The 14,455-nt window shown below is 40.0% G+C and overlaps 1 protein-coding gene across 3 annotated transcripts in view; it reads left to right on the forward strand.

Annotated features, from left to right (window-relative positions):
• Positions 1 to 8,699: 8,699 nt before the first annotated feature.
• PFKP (phosphofructokinase, platelet) overlaps positions 8,700 to 14,455 on the forward strand; it is a 43,266-nt gene continuing 37,510 nt past the window's right edge. For all 3 annotated transcript variants that reach the window (XM_051612939.1, XM_051612936.1, XM_051612937.1), the window contains exon 1: positions 8,700 to 9,146. In XM_051612939.1, the coding sequence (XP_051468899.1) occupies positions 9,062 to 9,146 (85 nt within the window). In that variant the 5' untranslated portion in view covers positions 8,700 to 9,061. The remainder of the gene's footprint in view (positions 9,147 to 14,455) is intronic.

The following is a 14,455-nucleotide window of genomic DNA, read 5'->3' on the forward strand; positions in this document are numbered from 1 at the left end:
ATACTGACTATTTTCACATAATGATCCTAGTGGTATTACTCAAACATATCATAAAAGGACTTTGGTCATTTGCATAAATGATCAAATAAATTTTTTCTTTATCAGAATTCTAAGGAACTCCAAGAAATTATAAAGCACATGTAGAAAAATTTAAAAAAATCAATAGGTAAGAAGCCAGATACATAATATGTTCTTAGCACTACCATATACTCTCAAATACTAGTCTTCATATAAGCTTACAACATTAATAACTCTGTAAATAAAAGCAAAGACAATGGGTTGTTTGGTTTTTTTTTCTCAGTTCTGTTCCAAAGTTTAAATATGTTACTTCTCAGTTATGGCTGTTAAAGTATTTCTAAACTGTCGGGTTTGCTATATGCATTTTTTTTTTTTTCATTTGAATTTGTTTGGGGTTGTTTTCTTTTGCTACAGAATGTGAGATAAGACTTTTGCTGGTGTGACTCTGAGTAAAGAATACATACAATTGCATCTTACAAGAAATCAATATTAAATACATCTCTATTTAAATTTCACAGACCACAAGAAATCAGAATATGTTATTAATTCCCTTCACAGGAAGAAAACAGACCACACTGTATAAGCCATCCAAAACAGGCTTCTTGTAAATAAAAATTACTCTGCTAGGCCATTTTCTTAATTCTACGAATGGAAACATTCAATATTTTTCATCAGTTATGATCTCAATGTGATATAAAATATTTAAAGTAAGAATAGTAAGTTTGTACCAGTTAACTACCATACTAAAACTAAGAATGGGAGTGAGAAAAACTCCTGACATTCTTCTCTTCATCATTAAGCACAAAGGAAGGAGATGGGAAGGAAGTTGTAAGCAGTGAAAGTACAGAGGAGAAAAACAGATGGTAGATACATAAACAAAAGGCAAAAAAAGGAAGACTGGAGTAAGGAGGAGAAACAGTGAGAGAGCAAGTCCATACTAGGAAGTAAGAAGCTTTGACTGACCAGGAAACAGTTTAAGGAATAAAAAAAAAGTCCTCTGGAAGAAGCAATCTTTGCTGTTATACATTACCCATGACATCATAACAGAATAAAACAACAAAGTCAAAGGTAGAGAGTGGTGCTTGAAGTGCAGATAGCTCACACCAAATACCTAACTTTATGGCTTTCTGTAAGTACTTGTAATCTGTCTCAGAAACTGCTGACTGCTAACCTCCAAGCTCTAATGATAGCTCCACTGTCTGCTTTACTACCAAAATTGCTTTCTACTCTCCTCAATTCTACAGAAAGACAATTTTGTGGTACTGTGCCCCCCAGATAGTTTGTGGAGAAGACAAAGATGGCTGTACACTCTGGAATACATTACATTTTGAACAGTAAAGCTCTCCTCCATCTCACAAACCCCCAAATTAATTAGATTAGGTTCAGGCATTTTGAACACTGAATCCTCTTCCAATCCAATAGTAACACATCACACTGAATAACAAGACCAGGGTCACAGCAGCTACAATAAAAAACCCAGTCATATATCACTCTGTCTATCTGGGCAATCTAGCACTAATGGCTTTCTGCAGTCTCCACAACCATCTAGACTATTTTAAGCATTGCTAGAGCTTCCATTTCCAGGCAAGCCAAAAAACTGCAAAGAAAATACGCATAACCTCTATTGTAAAGAATTAAATCAATTCTCAAAGGGAAAAGAAATCCATGGGAAATATATATAAAATCCATTGTGTATCAGTACTAATAAAATTAATATAAATACTGTAACTTCAGTAAAAACAGAGTAAGTAGGTAATTGAGTATTGAAAATCTAATGGAGAACAAGTTAACTTGTTTAACTTTCATGTATTCTAAAACATAAAGATTGCAAATAATAAACCATAGTTTCAATTTAATTTTAGATAAACTAAAATTCTCCAGTATTTTGAGAACTGCTTCATATACAAATACTCATCATATCAGTAACTGTGTAAATACATTTATACTACCTTAATTATACTGTCATGTTAATTCCAGATTAAAAAATTCAAGTCTGTGGAAGAGAACAACCATAGTGATGCTTGAAAAACATCAGAAATTCCATTTAGAAATGAAGTTAGACTTATCCAACAAACTGAATTAGATTAGGTTAGATCATTACTAATGGTACCATTTCTTGAAGTATAATTAAAGGTACATAATTTTAAGTAGAAAAACATGTATGTGTTTTTTTAGTTATTTTTCTTTTCCAGAGAAAAATATTCCCAAAGATCATAAAATAGGGAAGAGGTTACTCTTTTCTTAAGCAACCCTAAGTTACACAAATCATATACACTCTTCTGTATCTCTCCTAGTTCTTTCAGATTTTTTTCCCTTGCATTTACTTCCATCAATTCTGCTGAGGGAAAAAATCAGAGACAGCTTCAAGCCAAATTGTCCACTTGGCCCCAATCCACGTAAGCACTTAGTTTGCGTGCCCTGCATTCACGCCTTTTCGGAAACAAAAGACTAAGCATTATTCCAACCAAATTCTGTTGCGGAATACGATATAATAGATCTTAATATCATCCTTAATATCATCCAACCTGCAAAATAAGTGAACTCCACATAAAATTCCAAAGTGCTCACCTTTTGCGTACTACAGCCTAACAATTACCACATATGACCAGAAAGTGACACTCCTGAGACCAGGAGTGCCCAAGTATATTGAAGCTTTCCTCCACAATCTGCCCTATCAGTCAAAAGGGCATTTTCCTGGATGAGGACACTCCAACACTCCTGCTGCAGTTGTTACAAGGATTCACTAATCCAGAAGTACTGTACAAAGGATAATACCACCTAATAATAAGGTAGTTAGAGCACTCACCTATAAGAAATAAGTTCTGCATTCTAGGTAATGTTCTAAGGTTATTGCTCATATTTGTATACTGAGCATTACAGTAAATAAACACAATTCACATCACATAAACAGTTCTATGAATTCTCCTTGATATCTTAAGACCATCTGTACTACTTAAGAGAAAGCAGAAGTACCACATTCTGAGAATACCATGATTATTCTGTATCCATTTAATATGGACTATGAACTTGTATATATGGCCTTTCCCATTTCCCAACCAGGCATACACCTTTTGTGGCTTATAGTAACTCAAGCTTACAAATTATCCTCTGTGCCAAATGATGGCTACCTGTGGAAGTTTTCTAGGTGAGAATGCAAGGCTTATGTATTCTTCTCCCCTAAACCAGGAGAAATAGTCAACTGTATGATTCATCAACCATTTAATTAGTATAATGTTTCCTTTTAATGGAGTGTCTTAGGCAGTTATTTCTGTTCCTGAGTTTTTTAAACCTCTGAGCAATTATGTTACATGGATGACCAGCATGGCTTAATTATTCCCAACCTGTGTATCTTGTACAAAGCATCTTGCACAAATCCTCTTTGATCTGCAATATTTTTTAGTGCTGCTTAGCTCAGTCATTAATTTTTCTACTCAGTAAAACTAAAAAAACCTGTACTATCCATGTCAAACCACAGAAAGATGCATTTTTAGGTGCTTAGAATTTGGGATTTTTTCAGGAATCAAAGTTTGAAAGTTAGATAACCTAGAAATGCATAGCACATCAATAATATCTGTTTGATGGTAGCACTGAACTGTGAACTTAGCAGCCGGAAGCAGGAGAAATTAAAAACAGTGCCACATAATGAACCTGCTGAGCACAAATGAGAAATTGTAGTATGTGTAATTTAAGAAAAGATACATGAATTTACCATGGAGGAAGTAACTATCAAGCATAAAGACCACACTAACTCTTTTTCCATATAACTACTTATAGAACTTTTTGCATAAAAACATGGGGGCTTCAAAGCTAATAAGAACTGAAAAACACTTACTGACTTTGAAGTTATACAGCAACATTCCCAGGCAAAATATTTTCACTAGGAATGAATGTGCTACTGGTTAACCATGATTTACATTTAAATTCTGAGGTAAGCAAAAATATCATGGAGGAAATAACTTCTGGAAAAATACTGCTTAATCATTGTCTTTTTTTTTTTTTTTTTAATAAAGAAGTGTTATAGTTAACTAAACTTATGGATTAGATTTGTGTTTTTCTTCTATACATGGCCTGATTCAAGTACCATTAAAAAGTCTTGCCATTTGAATCTAGTGAGAATTTCATTAATGCTTTACATTAGTAGCTAAATTCCTGACTGATGAGTCAGGTACAACAAATTCAAAGCAACAGTGTTTGACATTCAAGACAACACTGTAGCTGATGTTCAGTAAGTGATTCTCTTTCACAATGAACACAGTAACATTTTACATTACCATCCCTCATTGAAAGTAATAAACCAGCCTTTATAGCTGATATATTTTCCTTTTCCCACTTGATGCACTGATGTGGGCAGTTTAAATGGCTTACACTTGCTAAAGTACATTACTAAGCATGTTTGTCCCTCTGCAAAATGGCATATTTCCAGATCAACAATACAGCTTCTTCTTTTTAAAAGTTATTATTACAGTGACTCAGATTATTATCCATCTTTACAGTGAAAATTATTTTGATGCATTTTATATGACTACTGGGAAGTAACAAAATAATATTTTAATTATCTTTTCCATAATGTTCATATTGGTCTGGGTTTTAAGTAAACTCCTCTCTAAGGCTGTGTTAATTGCTGCTCTCTCCTAACAAAAGCAGTATTAAGTAGAGATAAAAGTAAGAAAAATACATTAGAAAATATTTTTTTAATATTTAAAGACTTACCTACTCTGAATAAAATCATGTCCCCTTCTCAAATCTGTGTCAGCTTTCCATAGCCCTCATCTTCCTTTCTTCCTCATTCCACCGTAACATCAAGTTCCTTCTTCAATTCTCTTGTAGATTTTCCTGTATCTCGTCTCATACTACTAGATTTCCTCTCATTTACATGCCCTATATTTCTAGCTTTAACAAAGCCTTGTGTACAGTAGTGTCACTAGGACTATCATTATGTAAGACAGAAATTTAAAAAAAAAAACAAAAACAAAAAACAACAAAACAACAAACTTGTAGAAACCAGCCCCTGTATTACAAAATTTATACTATTAGAATGACACAATTGAACGGAGAAAATAAATAAGAAAGAAACTAAATAGTACAACAGTTTTTATGGAACATGTAGGGCCAGGAAATATTTTAGTACTAATAGAAGAAAGTGGTCAGTTCTCTTAAAGAAATCACCACCTGCCCAGAAATGATGCCTTGATTACTTTTTCCTTCTTTCCATGCTAATCTGTGCATTCCCTGCCTAAGCCTGTCTCATTTTAAAATACTGGAATTCCCGTAAATCTTTCCATCTCTTTCTCTGTTCTCTGGCAGTTTTTAAATAATAAAAAAACCCCAACGAAATATGCAAAAGTTATTGTCTATACGATTCATGTTTCATGAAAAAAAAACAACAGCTGGGCAGAAGAGGCAGCTTCTAAAAGTGCCTCAAAGAAACCTGAAGTGTGGGCTCACATACTTCTAGATGCCAGAAAATCCACATGTGAAAGAAAGTCTAACTGAAGAAAATAGTTTCAGTTGGCTGAAAATCCATTCATTCAGCTCTGTAACTCATGCAATAATCGTTTTCTTTTGGATACGACTTCTTCTTCTTAGTTTAATTTTATTTCAGTGGAAGATGCTGTGCCAAAGGAAGTCTGGAGGTAATCGGTGATTACATCCATGATATGGTCCACTTTCTAGTTCAAAGGCAGCACGTGTAAGGATACCTGCAAGGTAAGGTGAGGTGCATAGCAATCCAAAGTATTTTAAAAGCATTTCTCAGGTAGTGATAAGATTTAAAGATGGGCAGATAGGCTTGATTTAGATGGCAAAGAGAACAAACAAGCCATGGGAAAAGGCTGCAGCAGAGCATCTGCAATGGTCAGTAAAGAGTCAAAACCCACCTGTCCTCTCCCCATCCTAGGTAAACTGATTCTACTTAGTGTTACAGTAAAGGACAATTAGCGTGCCTAAAGTAGCGTGCAAATTGCCTGCTGAGGTTTTATTCAGCAGTTTCTTTTTTCTATCAGTTTGCATATCTCAAAAGAACCTATTCTCTTAGTGCCAGTATGATTTATACAGGTGTACCCAGCTGCACTGCAACTACATCCCACAAGATTAAATGAGACTGTTTTCCCCAACAGTCTTTGATACTTAAGCCAGGAATTCACTCCTTTTAGGATGATAAGCAATTGTATTGCTGGAAGATATGCAAGCGTATTGAGACAACTTCAGGAACAAACAGTTCCACATCCTTTCCTCTCCTCCCACCTCTACTTTAATGACTTGACACAGACAAGTACAATTCTTTCCTGAGAGCTCTGTTGAAGAACAACGAGTAGCTATAATAACTGATGAAAACAGTGAAATCACAGGCCACTTTCTAGCTAGACAAGGGTGAAAAGAAGTACATCACTTATAATTTAATTATGCATCATAAAGAAATTGGAGAAAAAATACTCTCAGAAAATAATAGCTCCTTAGCATCAAGGCTGTATTTGGAAGCAAGGGGTATAAGTCTGCTTCCAGACAAAGTGTGAATGCTTTACCTACACTGAATAAAATAAAGTAAGCCCATTCTAAAGAATGGCAAAGTATCTCCACCAAGCCAAACAGAACCAATGTAAAGCTTCCTCAAAGTGTTGCTCAGATGACAAACTATCATTGTTCCATGACCTTGAAGTAGTCATAATGGCCTATCAGAGCCAAAGACCTTCCCACTGATTTTACAGGCTTTGAATCAAGCCCCAAATCACTCTAAGACTTCAGTTAACTTTTGCAGCACTGTTCTCCAAGAAACTAATGCTATTCTGATTCAAAACAGAACCCTTTAAAAAGAACAGGACTTCATGGGGGTTTATATATTTCTGTAGCAAAAGTTAACCTCTATTATAATCTATGACTCTTCAGATTCAGGAAACAATTTAGTAAATTCCCTGTAGAATCACTCTTGCTCATGTTATGCAAATAATTTGGCAACGCGTCTTTTCCTTTGTCAAATCACATACTCATTTTAACCTCTGTGTAGATTGGCAAAAGTGAGCTGCCACACAGTATGGGTACAGATATCTATTTCTAGATATCTTTTATTCAAACATTATCTATGAGTAATTTTGACTTAACTACTCAAATGACTGTGTGTGCCTGTGTGAAAGTTGAGTGGATCAGCATGTGTTCTTTTGGTTGTGTGTTTTGTTTTTTTTTCTTTTCCAATGTAAGTTAAGTTTACAATATGATGAAGTTGTTGAATAAAAACAGTAATTATTACAGCAATTAAAATATAAGACTTGAGTCAGCATTTTGCTGCTATTCCTGACTCTCCCTGACTTGTTTTATAATTTTGAGCAAGTAACTTAGCTCTCGATTATGCAAATATTTTTACTTATGCTAATTATCACAAAAAACTGTATATGGGATAATACAGCTCGATTTGATTAAATTAACAAAATCAGAGTCTTAAGCTGTTTCTGTTATTACACACATTGCTATGAACAGAAAAACAGAATTATTCTGTTGTACTCCAATGTAGTGTTATAACACAGTGAGTTTAAGAGAACACTTATCTACCAGTACTAAGCACTTCCCAAGAAAACGCAGCAGCACACAACAGGAGAACAAAAAAGAAAAATTGGCATTCCTACCTAGAGTAATCTCTTCCAACTGTTTTACTTCTGTTTCTTCCCTTAGATTCAGCCTTTGTCTCTAAACTTAACTTACTTTTCCTATGAACACCTGAACATCTGCTACCTTTTCTGGATGCCAGAGCAACAAGATACACCTGAGAAGGGATGAGAGGCAAAAAGAAGAATGAACGGATCTTTAGGCCTTATGGTTTCCCAGCCTGACAAGGCAGACATGGACCAGAGCCTGTGGTACAAGCCCTGCCAGATGAAAGCAGAATTAACTCTCTTCGCTTATTCTGCATTCACAGTGGGCGCTCTGTTCTTCGCTCACTGATGCGACTCTTCTGAGCAACAGCTGAGCGTGAGAGGACAGGCCAAGCCGTCTTTAAAGAATCGGGCAGTGTGCAACAGACAGGCTGGAGGCAATTTCCCGCTCCAGCTTCTGGCAGGGGCGAGTGGTCGCTCCCACTCGCGCACCCAGTCGCCCTCCAGGCCTGCAGCAGGGCTCACACGGGACGGCCAGGCGCTCCCCACTAGCGTACACCCAGATGCAACCTGAAGAGCCCAGTCCCACAACGCGGGACTCCGGCGGCAGCCCCAGCAAGGCTCTGGGCACCGGAGAGCTCCGGCGGGAAGGACTGCCCGGGGAGACTGCTCCCGCAGCTCCACATGCGCGACTGGCGCAGGCGGCATTACTCAGCCGTTACCGCGGAGAGGATGAGTTAACTCTGCCCGACAGACCCCCCTCCCCCTCCGCTGCCGCCCCGCCAAGACGCCGGCCATCTTCCCGCACCGCTCCCGCCTCAGGCGCCGCTGGGGGAAGGGCGGCGCGCGGCCTCCCGCCCCCACCTGCCGCCCCGCCCGCTCCCCCCGCCTCGCAGCCCCCTCCCTCCGCGGACCCTCCGAACCGCCCTGCCCCGCCCGCCGCAACGGCCGCCGCGCGAGGCGGCAGCTCGCCTCCTGATTGGCCGGCGGGCCCGCCCGTCAGGCGGCGCTCCCGCAGGGGCGTTGGAGGGCGGTGCCGGCCGCGCCAAGGGCTGTCACCCGCAGCGGGGGGAGGAAGTGGCGGCGGGCACGGCGGGGAAGAGGCGGGGGGTTGGCTGCGATGTGAGAGTGCGGCTCTTCTCTGCTCTCTCATCACCTCTGTTTTTTTCTTTTCTTTTCTTTTTTAAATTTCCCAAGCTTTTTCACGCAGCCGCCCCGTCCCCTCTTTCTTTTTCTTTTTTTTCTTTTTTTTTTCTGTAGAAATATACCTGTCTGTAAATACACATCCACACCGGTTTTTGTTCTTTTTTTTTTTTTTTTTTTTTCCGGGTTCTTTTTTCTGCAGGGGCCAAATCCTCGATCCAGCGGGGCGTGCAGCTCGGGTGGCAGAGCAGAGCCCCGCGGCCAGGGGCTTCCTCAACAACCTCGCTCGTCTCTCCCGCCGGTGCCGCCCCCGCAGCGCCATGGATCACCAGCCCAAGTTCTTCGAGAACCTCTCTGGCACCGGGAAGGCCATCGGGGTGCTGACCAGCGGCGGCGATGCCCAAGGTAGCTGCTCACCCCGTTCACTCCGGTAGCAAGGGAAGGAGGAAGGGGAAGGAGAGGCAGAAGATGAAGGACTGGTCGGGGGGGACTGCAGCCCCGGTGGGGAATGGGGACAGCGGAAAGGGGGGGTGAGGAGTCCCCTCCGGGGGATGGTGTGAGGGGGCCAGGAGGGGGAAGGGCTTCCCTGGCAGGCAGGGCGCCCGTGAGGGAGGCTGGGGAAGGCGCCGGTGGGTGTAGCAGCGCCTGTGAGTAAGGAGTAGGAAGCATGGGCTGCCTCTGGGCTGGCTGCGGGAAGCCGCGTCGGGAGAGGCACATGGAGGTGGTGGAGAGAAAAGGCAGTCCGAGAGTAGGGCACACGAGATTGCTTGGTTCTCTTTCCGTGCTGGCCTCTGACCTATCTATCTTGCGATAAGAATTTAAAAGACTTTTACGCGGCCTGGACGTCTGAGCTGCGAACATACCCTCATCCTTCCCTCCCTTTCTCATCACGTTTCGTCTGAGCCTGTCTTGGCAGGGAAGTGGGCAGAAACGCTCCAATAACTTTTACCACCAAAATGTCTTCAGCCCTCGTGAGATGGTGGGGAGCGGGGAGTGAGGAGAGAGAGCAAGTGGCTGCTGTGAGGCGGGGAGGAGGTCGTGCTGCCTTGCACGGAGGGTGGGAGGCTGCGCTACTGGGGTTCTGCCAGCCCTCGCCTCCTCTGCTTTTCACTTCGTTTTGGCACGAAGCACAAGTCTGTGCTCCTACCCATGATTTAGAAAGCTCACGTGGTGGTTTACTCTCTAGCCCCGCAGGAGGATGTTGGAAACGTGTTTCACCTCTTTGAATCTCCTGAGCGTAGAGGGAGTCCTAGCTATAGGACAGGGCGAACAAAAGACCTATAGACATAAGGAGGGAAGGAAAAGAAAAGAGACTTGATCACAGTGTACTTAGTCGTTTACTCATGTGTTCCTACGCTTTCACTTCCGCATTTCCACCAGAAACATTTAATATATTCATAGCTGAATGTTTCAGTTAATTAAGATGTCAAATATAGAATATTTAACCGTTTTTGAGAGGACGCTTTCTTTGCGTTTGCCAGGATATTTGCTGAGTGATGACTGCTTTTGGCTCCTTCCCTTAAATTAGGAATTTTAAAATGTTTTGCCGGCAGTGTGTCAAAAGTACTTTCACTTAAAGAAGAAACGACCCTCTTACTCGCGTTTGTGAAGTGAAAAGGGGGGAAGGGAATCTCTCTGTCTTTCTTGGGTGGATTGGGTAGTTTAATGACTGTTTCCCCCAGCTTTTTACGTGGGGACGTGAGAGGATCATCTCGCATCCGCGGCCGGCGCGTCCTGCCCGGTTTCCGCGGGTACGAGCGGCCGCCGGCAGCAGCATCTTCCCCCGCTCCGGGGCTCGCCTTCCCGGCGCGTCCATCAGGCGGTGGTTTGCGTGGACCGGTGTCTCCCGCGCCCTCCCCACCCCCGGTGTGTACGTGATCCGCTGCGAGTCGCTGCAGATTCCGCCTCTTTGCGTCATCGGGGCTGGGAGAAGCATCCTCCCTCCCTCCTTCCTCCGTACGCCTGCAGGAGTAACGGGGAGCCCCCGGGTTTACCTGGGATTGTCTAAAACTCTTTCTAATAAGGGATGGAAGGGATTTGGTACCAATCGGTGAGGAAAACGAGAAAAAAAAACAAATCGATGCCCTTAAATGGCTTCCCTTTGATCCTCGGTGGGTTAACACTCGTTCAAGTTTTATCCACAGTTTGCATTCAGTGTCAGTTCCACTGTAAAATTATTCTAGGAGGGACTGTGAATCCCGGCATCTCTGTTTTGTTTGCCTGGTCGCCAAATCGCCATTTTAAAGTGTGACAGGGCATTGCCTCAAGCAGCAGTAAGTGTGTTCAGCAAGGGGCTGAGCCCTGCTGCTTGCTTCCTCGAGGCTGGAGATTATATAATGCAGCAGCAGATGTACCTCTTTTTATAAAATATTAATCTGCACTTGCCGCTATATGAATTAAAACCTTTAAAGGACTTGTAGAATCTGTTGGTAACGTCTAGATTCTGTTATCCGGCACATTGCAACTGCAGCGTATTTACATAGAGGGATAAAAAGTAACAGCCTGTGGAAGTTGCTGTCTGAGGAGTGAGGTTGTCACAAAGACCAAACAAAGTGAACTGGATGTCTTCCAAGTAATTTTGTCGGCAGTGTTACTGTCCTAACTTGGAAGAAAGAGGGGAGGACAAAAACACGTCTGAGAACTTGGTAATTTCAACTGAATCACACAACACAGTTGATGTTCATAACCCTTACTGCCTTGGTAACAATATAGATGTGTAAAATATGCAACCTCAAGTCTATTTGCCTGCTAGGTTAGGAGTTAAACAAGGGACAGAATGAGTCATACCCTGTCAAGGTCACTTGCTCTCTGTAGTGCAAATGTGCAAAAGACAATTGAAGTTGGGAAGTACGCACAGAAGGAAATATGCTGCTATTTCTGCAGAGCTGTTTGAAAATATATGTTCAAGCAAACTGTGGGTGAGGCAAAAACTACAAACTGATATAGGCAAAAAAGTACCAATACAAGTGTTCCAGTCTCCTGTTTTGAGGGGGGATTTTTTGTTGGTTTTTTTGGTGTGTTTTTTTGTTGTTGTTGGTTTGTTTGGGATTTTGTTGTTGTTTTGTTGGGTTTTTTTTAAGATTTGTTACATGCTAGATTGCAATGCAAACTAAGCTTACAGGACATTGAGTGGAAAGACCACCCATTAGTGTTGTAGTAAACTCCTAATCTTCATTTCAGTAAATGCCTTGGTTTAAATTGGGCTGTAAATCATAGCCCAGAAAAAAAATGTTTGAAATTATTTTAAAATAAAGTTGCTGCCTTTACTTGTACTTTTTAATAATTTAAAGTAGCATTATGTAAATTACACAAGCCTTTGTATTTATAGGACGTGTTATGGTTTAAATTACTTCCCCACATTTGTGGTATTTCCTTGCAAAGGTTTTTTGTTCTTTTCCTACCTGTGGAATACTAAAGACTATAGAGTATGTATATGTCATACTGGAACTATTATGGTTTAGTCACCATATTTTCAACACAGATGTATTCTTTTGTTTGGTAGAGTTTAACAGTTTATCAGTTATGTATTTCACAGGAAAAAGATTTGTATTTTGTACACTTAAGGTATGTAAGTACTAAACTTGGTAGTACATCACTTTAGCTAGCCAGAGCTTATATTGTGAACTAAAGCAGGTACTTCCCGTCATAATCACAAGTACCTTTAGAGGCAGAATTCTCACAATGTAAGCATTAGTTCTGATTCTGGCCTATTTCTAAATTGTAATTGCTGCATCTCAGAAAGGTTAACTAATAAATGGGTTTTAAGTTGTGCTTCTGTCTTCACTTTGTGGGACTCTCTGGCTGTGGTCTGCTTCAGGGCATGAAGAACACTGGTTGTATTTTATGCTGCGTTCCAGTGGCTACCACAGAGAATTTTGGCCGCTGTAGGTCGCTTATGGTCATATAACCTCCAATCAGATGGCTTATTCTAGGACCATGATAGGTATGGTCCTTTAACAGAAGGAGCAATATTATCTGAAGGCTTCTGATAGAAGGCAATTGTGTACTGTTGGGGAATGATGTGTTTGTGGCTACTTTGAGCTGTTGCCCAATCCACTGGCTCAAGATTATTGTCTTTAAATGTGACCACATCATTTTTGAGATAAACGCAAAGATTTATCTTTGTGTTGTGGAAGACAGCATAGTAAGGGACTTAGGGATTACATGATAGTGGTCTGAAATATCATAGAGCATGACGGTTGAAGTAAAGCTCTACATATCTCTACATTTGAAGCATTACAGGCATCCCAATATTTCAAGGGACATTTAATTGAGTAGTGCAGATGTACTGCAATTATCTTGGTCATTTACATTGGAAGAAGAAATTTTGGCACTGAACAAAAGAAAAAACTCCACTCTTTTGGCAAGTATTGAGCTTAGAAATACCTAAAGAGAAGCCTTATAGCCTCTTGGGTTCCAGAGCTTTGGAATAACACAAACCATGATTGTGGAAGCAAAGATCTATGTATTTCTACTCTTGAAGCATTACAGGCTTCTGAGGAATATCACAAGACATTTAATATGGTGGTGCAGGTGTACTGATTTTGTCCTGGTGGCATATGATGCAAAAAGAAGTTTTGCTACTGAACAAATGAAATAATTTATTTTTTTTTTAAAGCAAAAAAGAAAACCAACAATGAAAGAAACCCAAACAACCCACATTCCTTTTATGCTGTCCAAGTTACAGAGGTTTTTTATTAACACTTATGTAAATGGAAGACAGTCACAAGGAATTTTTGGATTCTAGCCCCTGAAAAAGACACTTTTCCCAGCAACTAATAGGGTGTGTATAAGCATGTATATAAAGTACATACATATTTGTGTTCCATATATAGAATATTATAATTTTTATGTAAAATTAAGGAATGTAGTTATTAATGGATGAGTGTAACTAAATACATTTTGTATTTTGGAGGAGCTGCTTCTATAACTAGTGGATTCTATGACTGAAAGTAGTCTCAAGATATTTTTTAATTTTGAAGGAGATATGTAGGTAGAATAGGTGTTACACCATTGTATATATTTGTGCACTAGAATGTTCTGTTTTAATACAGTATTACTGTTATGAAAAAATGTATAGTATTTTCTTCAGGTACCTAGAAGCATTGTGATTATATAAAAACAATACTGTTACATAATTAAAAGTAAATGGAACAAACCCAAATTGTGTCCTTAATGACTTGTTCAGTTGTTGTATTTGGCTGCTTCTTCTCGTCTTTCCTCTTGATGTTTACAGGCTCTTACATCATTACAGATATTTCCATTTACACACTTGAATAATGTTTTCCTATTTGGTTATTTTCAGATATTTTCCTTAGTTTCTATGTTTTTCTATATAGTGTTTTAAGTCTGGATCTTTATTGAGGGTAGCACTTAAGCATATATGCAAAGTCATTAAGCATGCATTAAAGCCAGTGTTTATATTTTTAAGTTGGTGGTATTTAAATATTGATGCTTGTCCAAGATGCATAGTTTTGATTTTTCTATGGTTAGTATTACGCTTATTTATTTAAAGGCCTGTTGAGCTGAGTAACATAAGGAAAACTTGGCTGAAACACTAAATAGTGTTTTAATTTTACTCAGACTCCTTTGGGTTGTAGTGGTGCGTATGCATGTGGAACAGGATTTAGGCATGAGAGAGAAATGCTCTTTTGGGGGGGTGCCTTTCAAATAACCTAAAGGTTTCTGCAGTGCTGTCTGTAACTGCTGTGAAA

The sequence above is a fragment of the Apus apus genome, chromosome 2, assembly GCF_020740795.1.
Source record: "Apus apus isolate bApuApu2 chromosome 2, bApuApu2.pri.cur, whole genome shotgun sequence".
Classification (NCBI taxonomy): Eukaryota; Metazoa; Chordata; class Aves; order Apodiformes; family Apodidae; genus Apus; species Apus apus.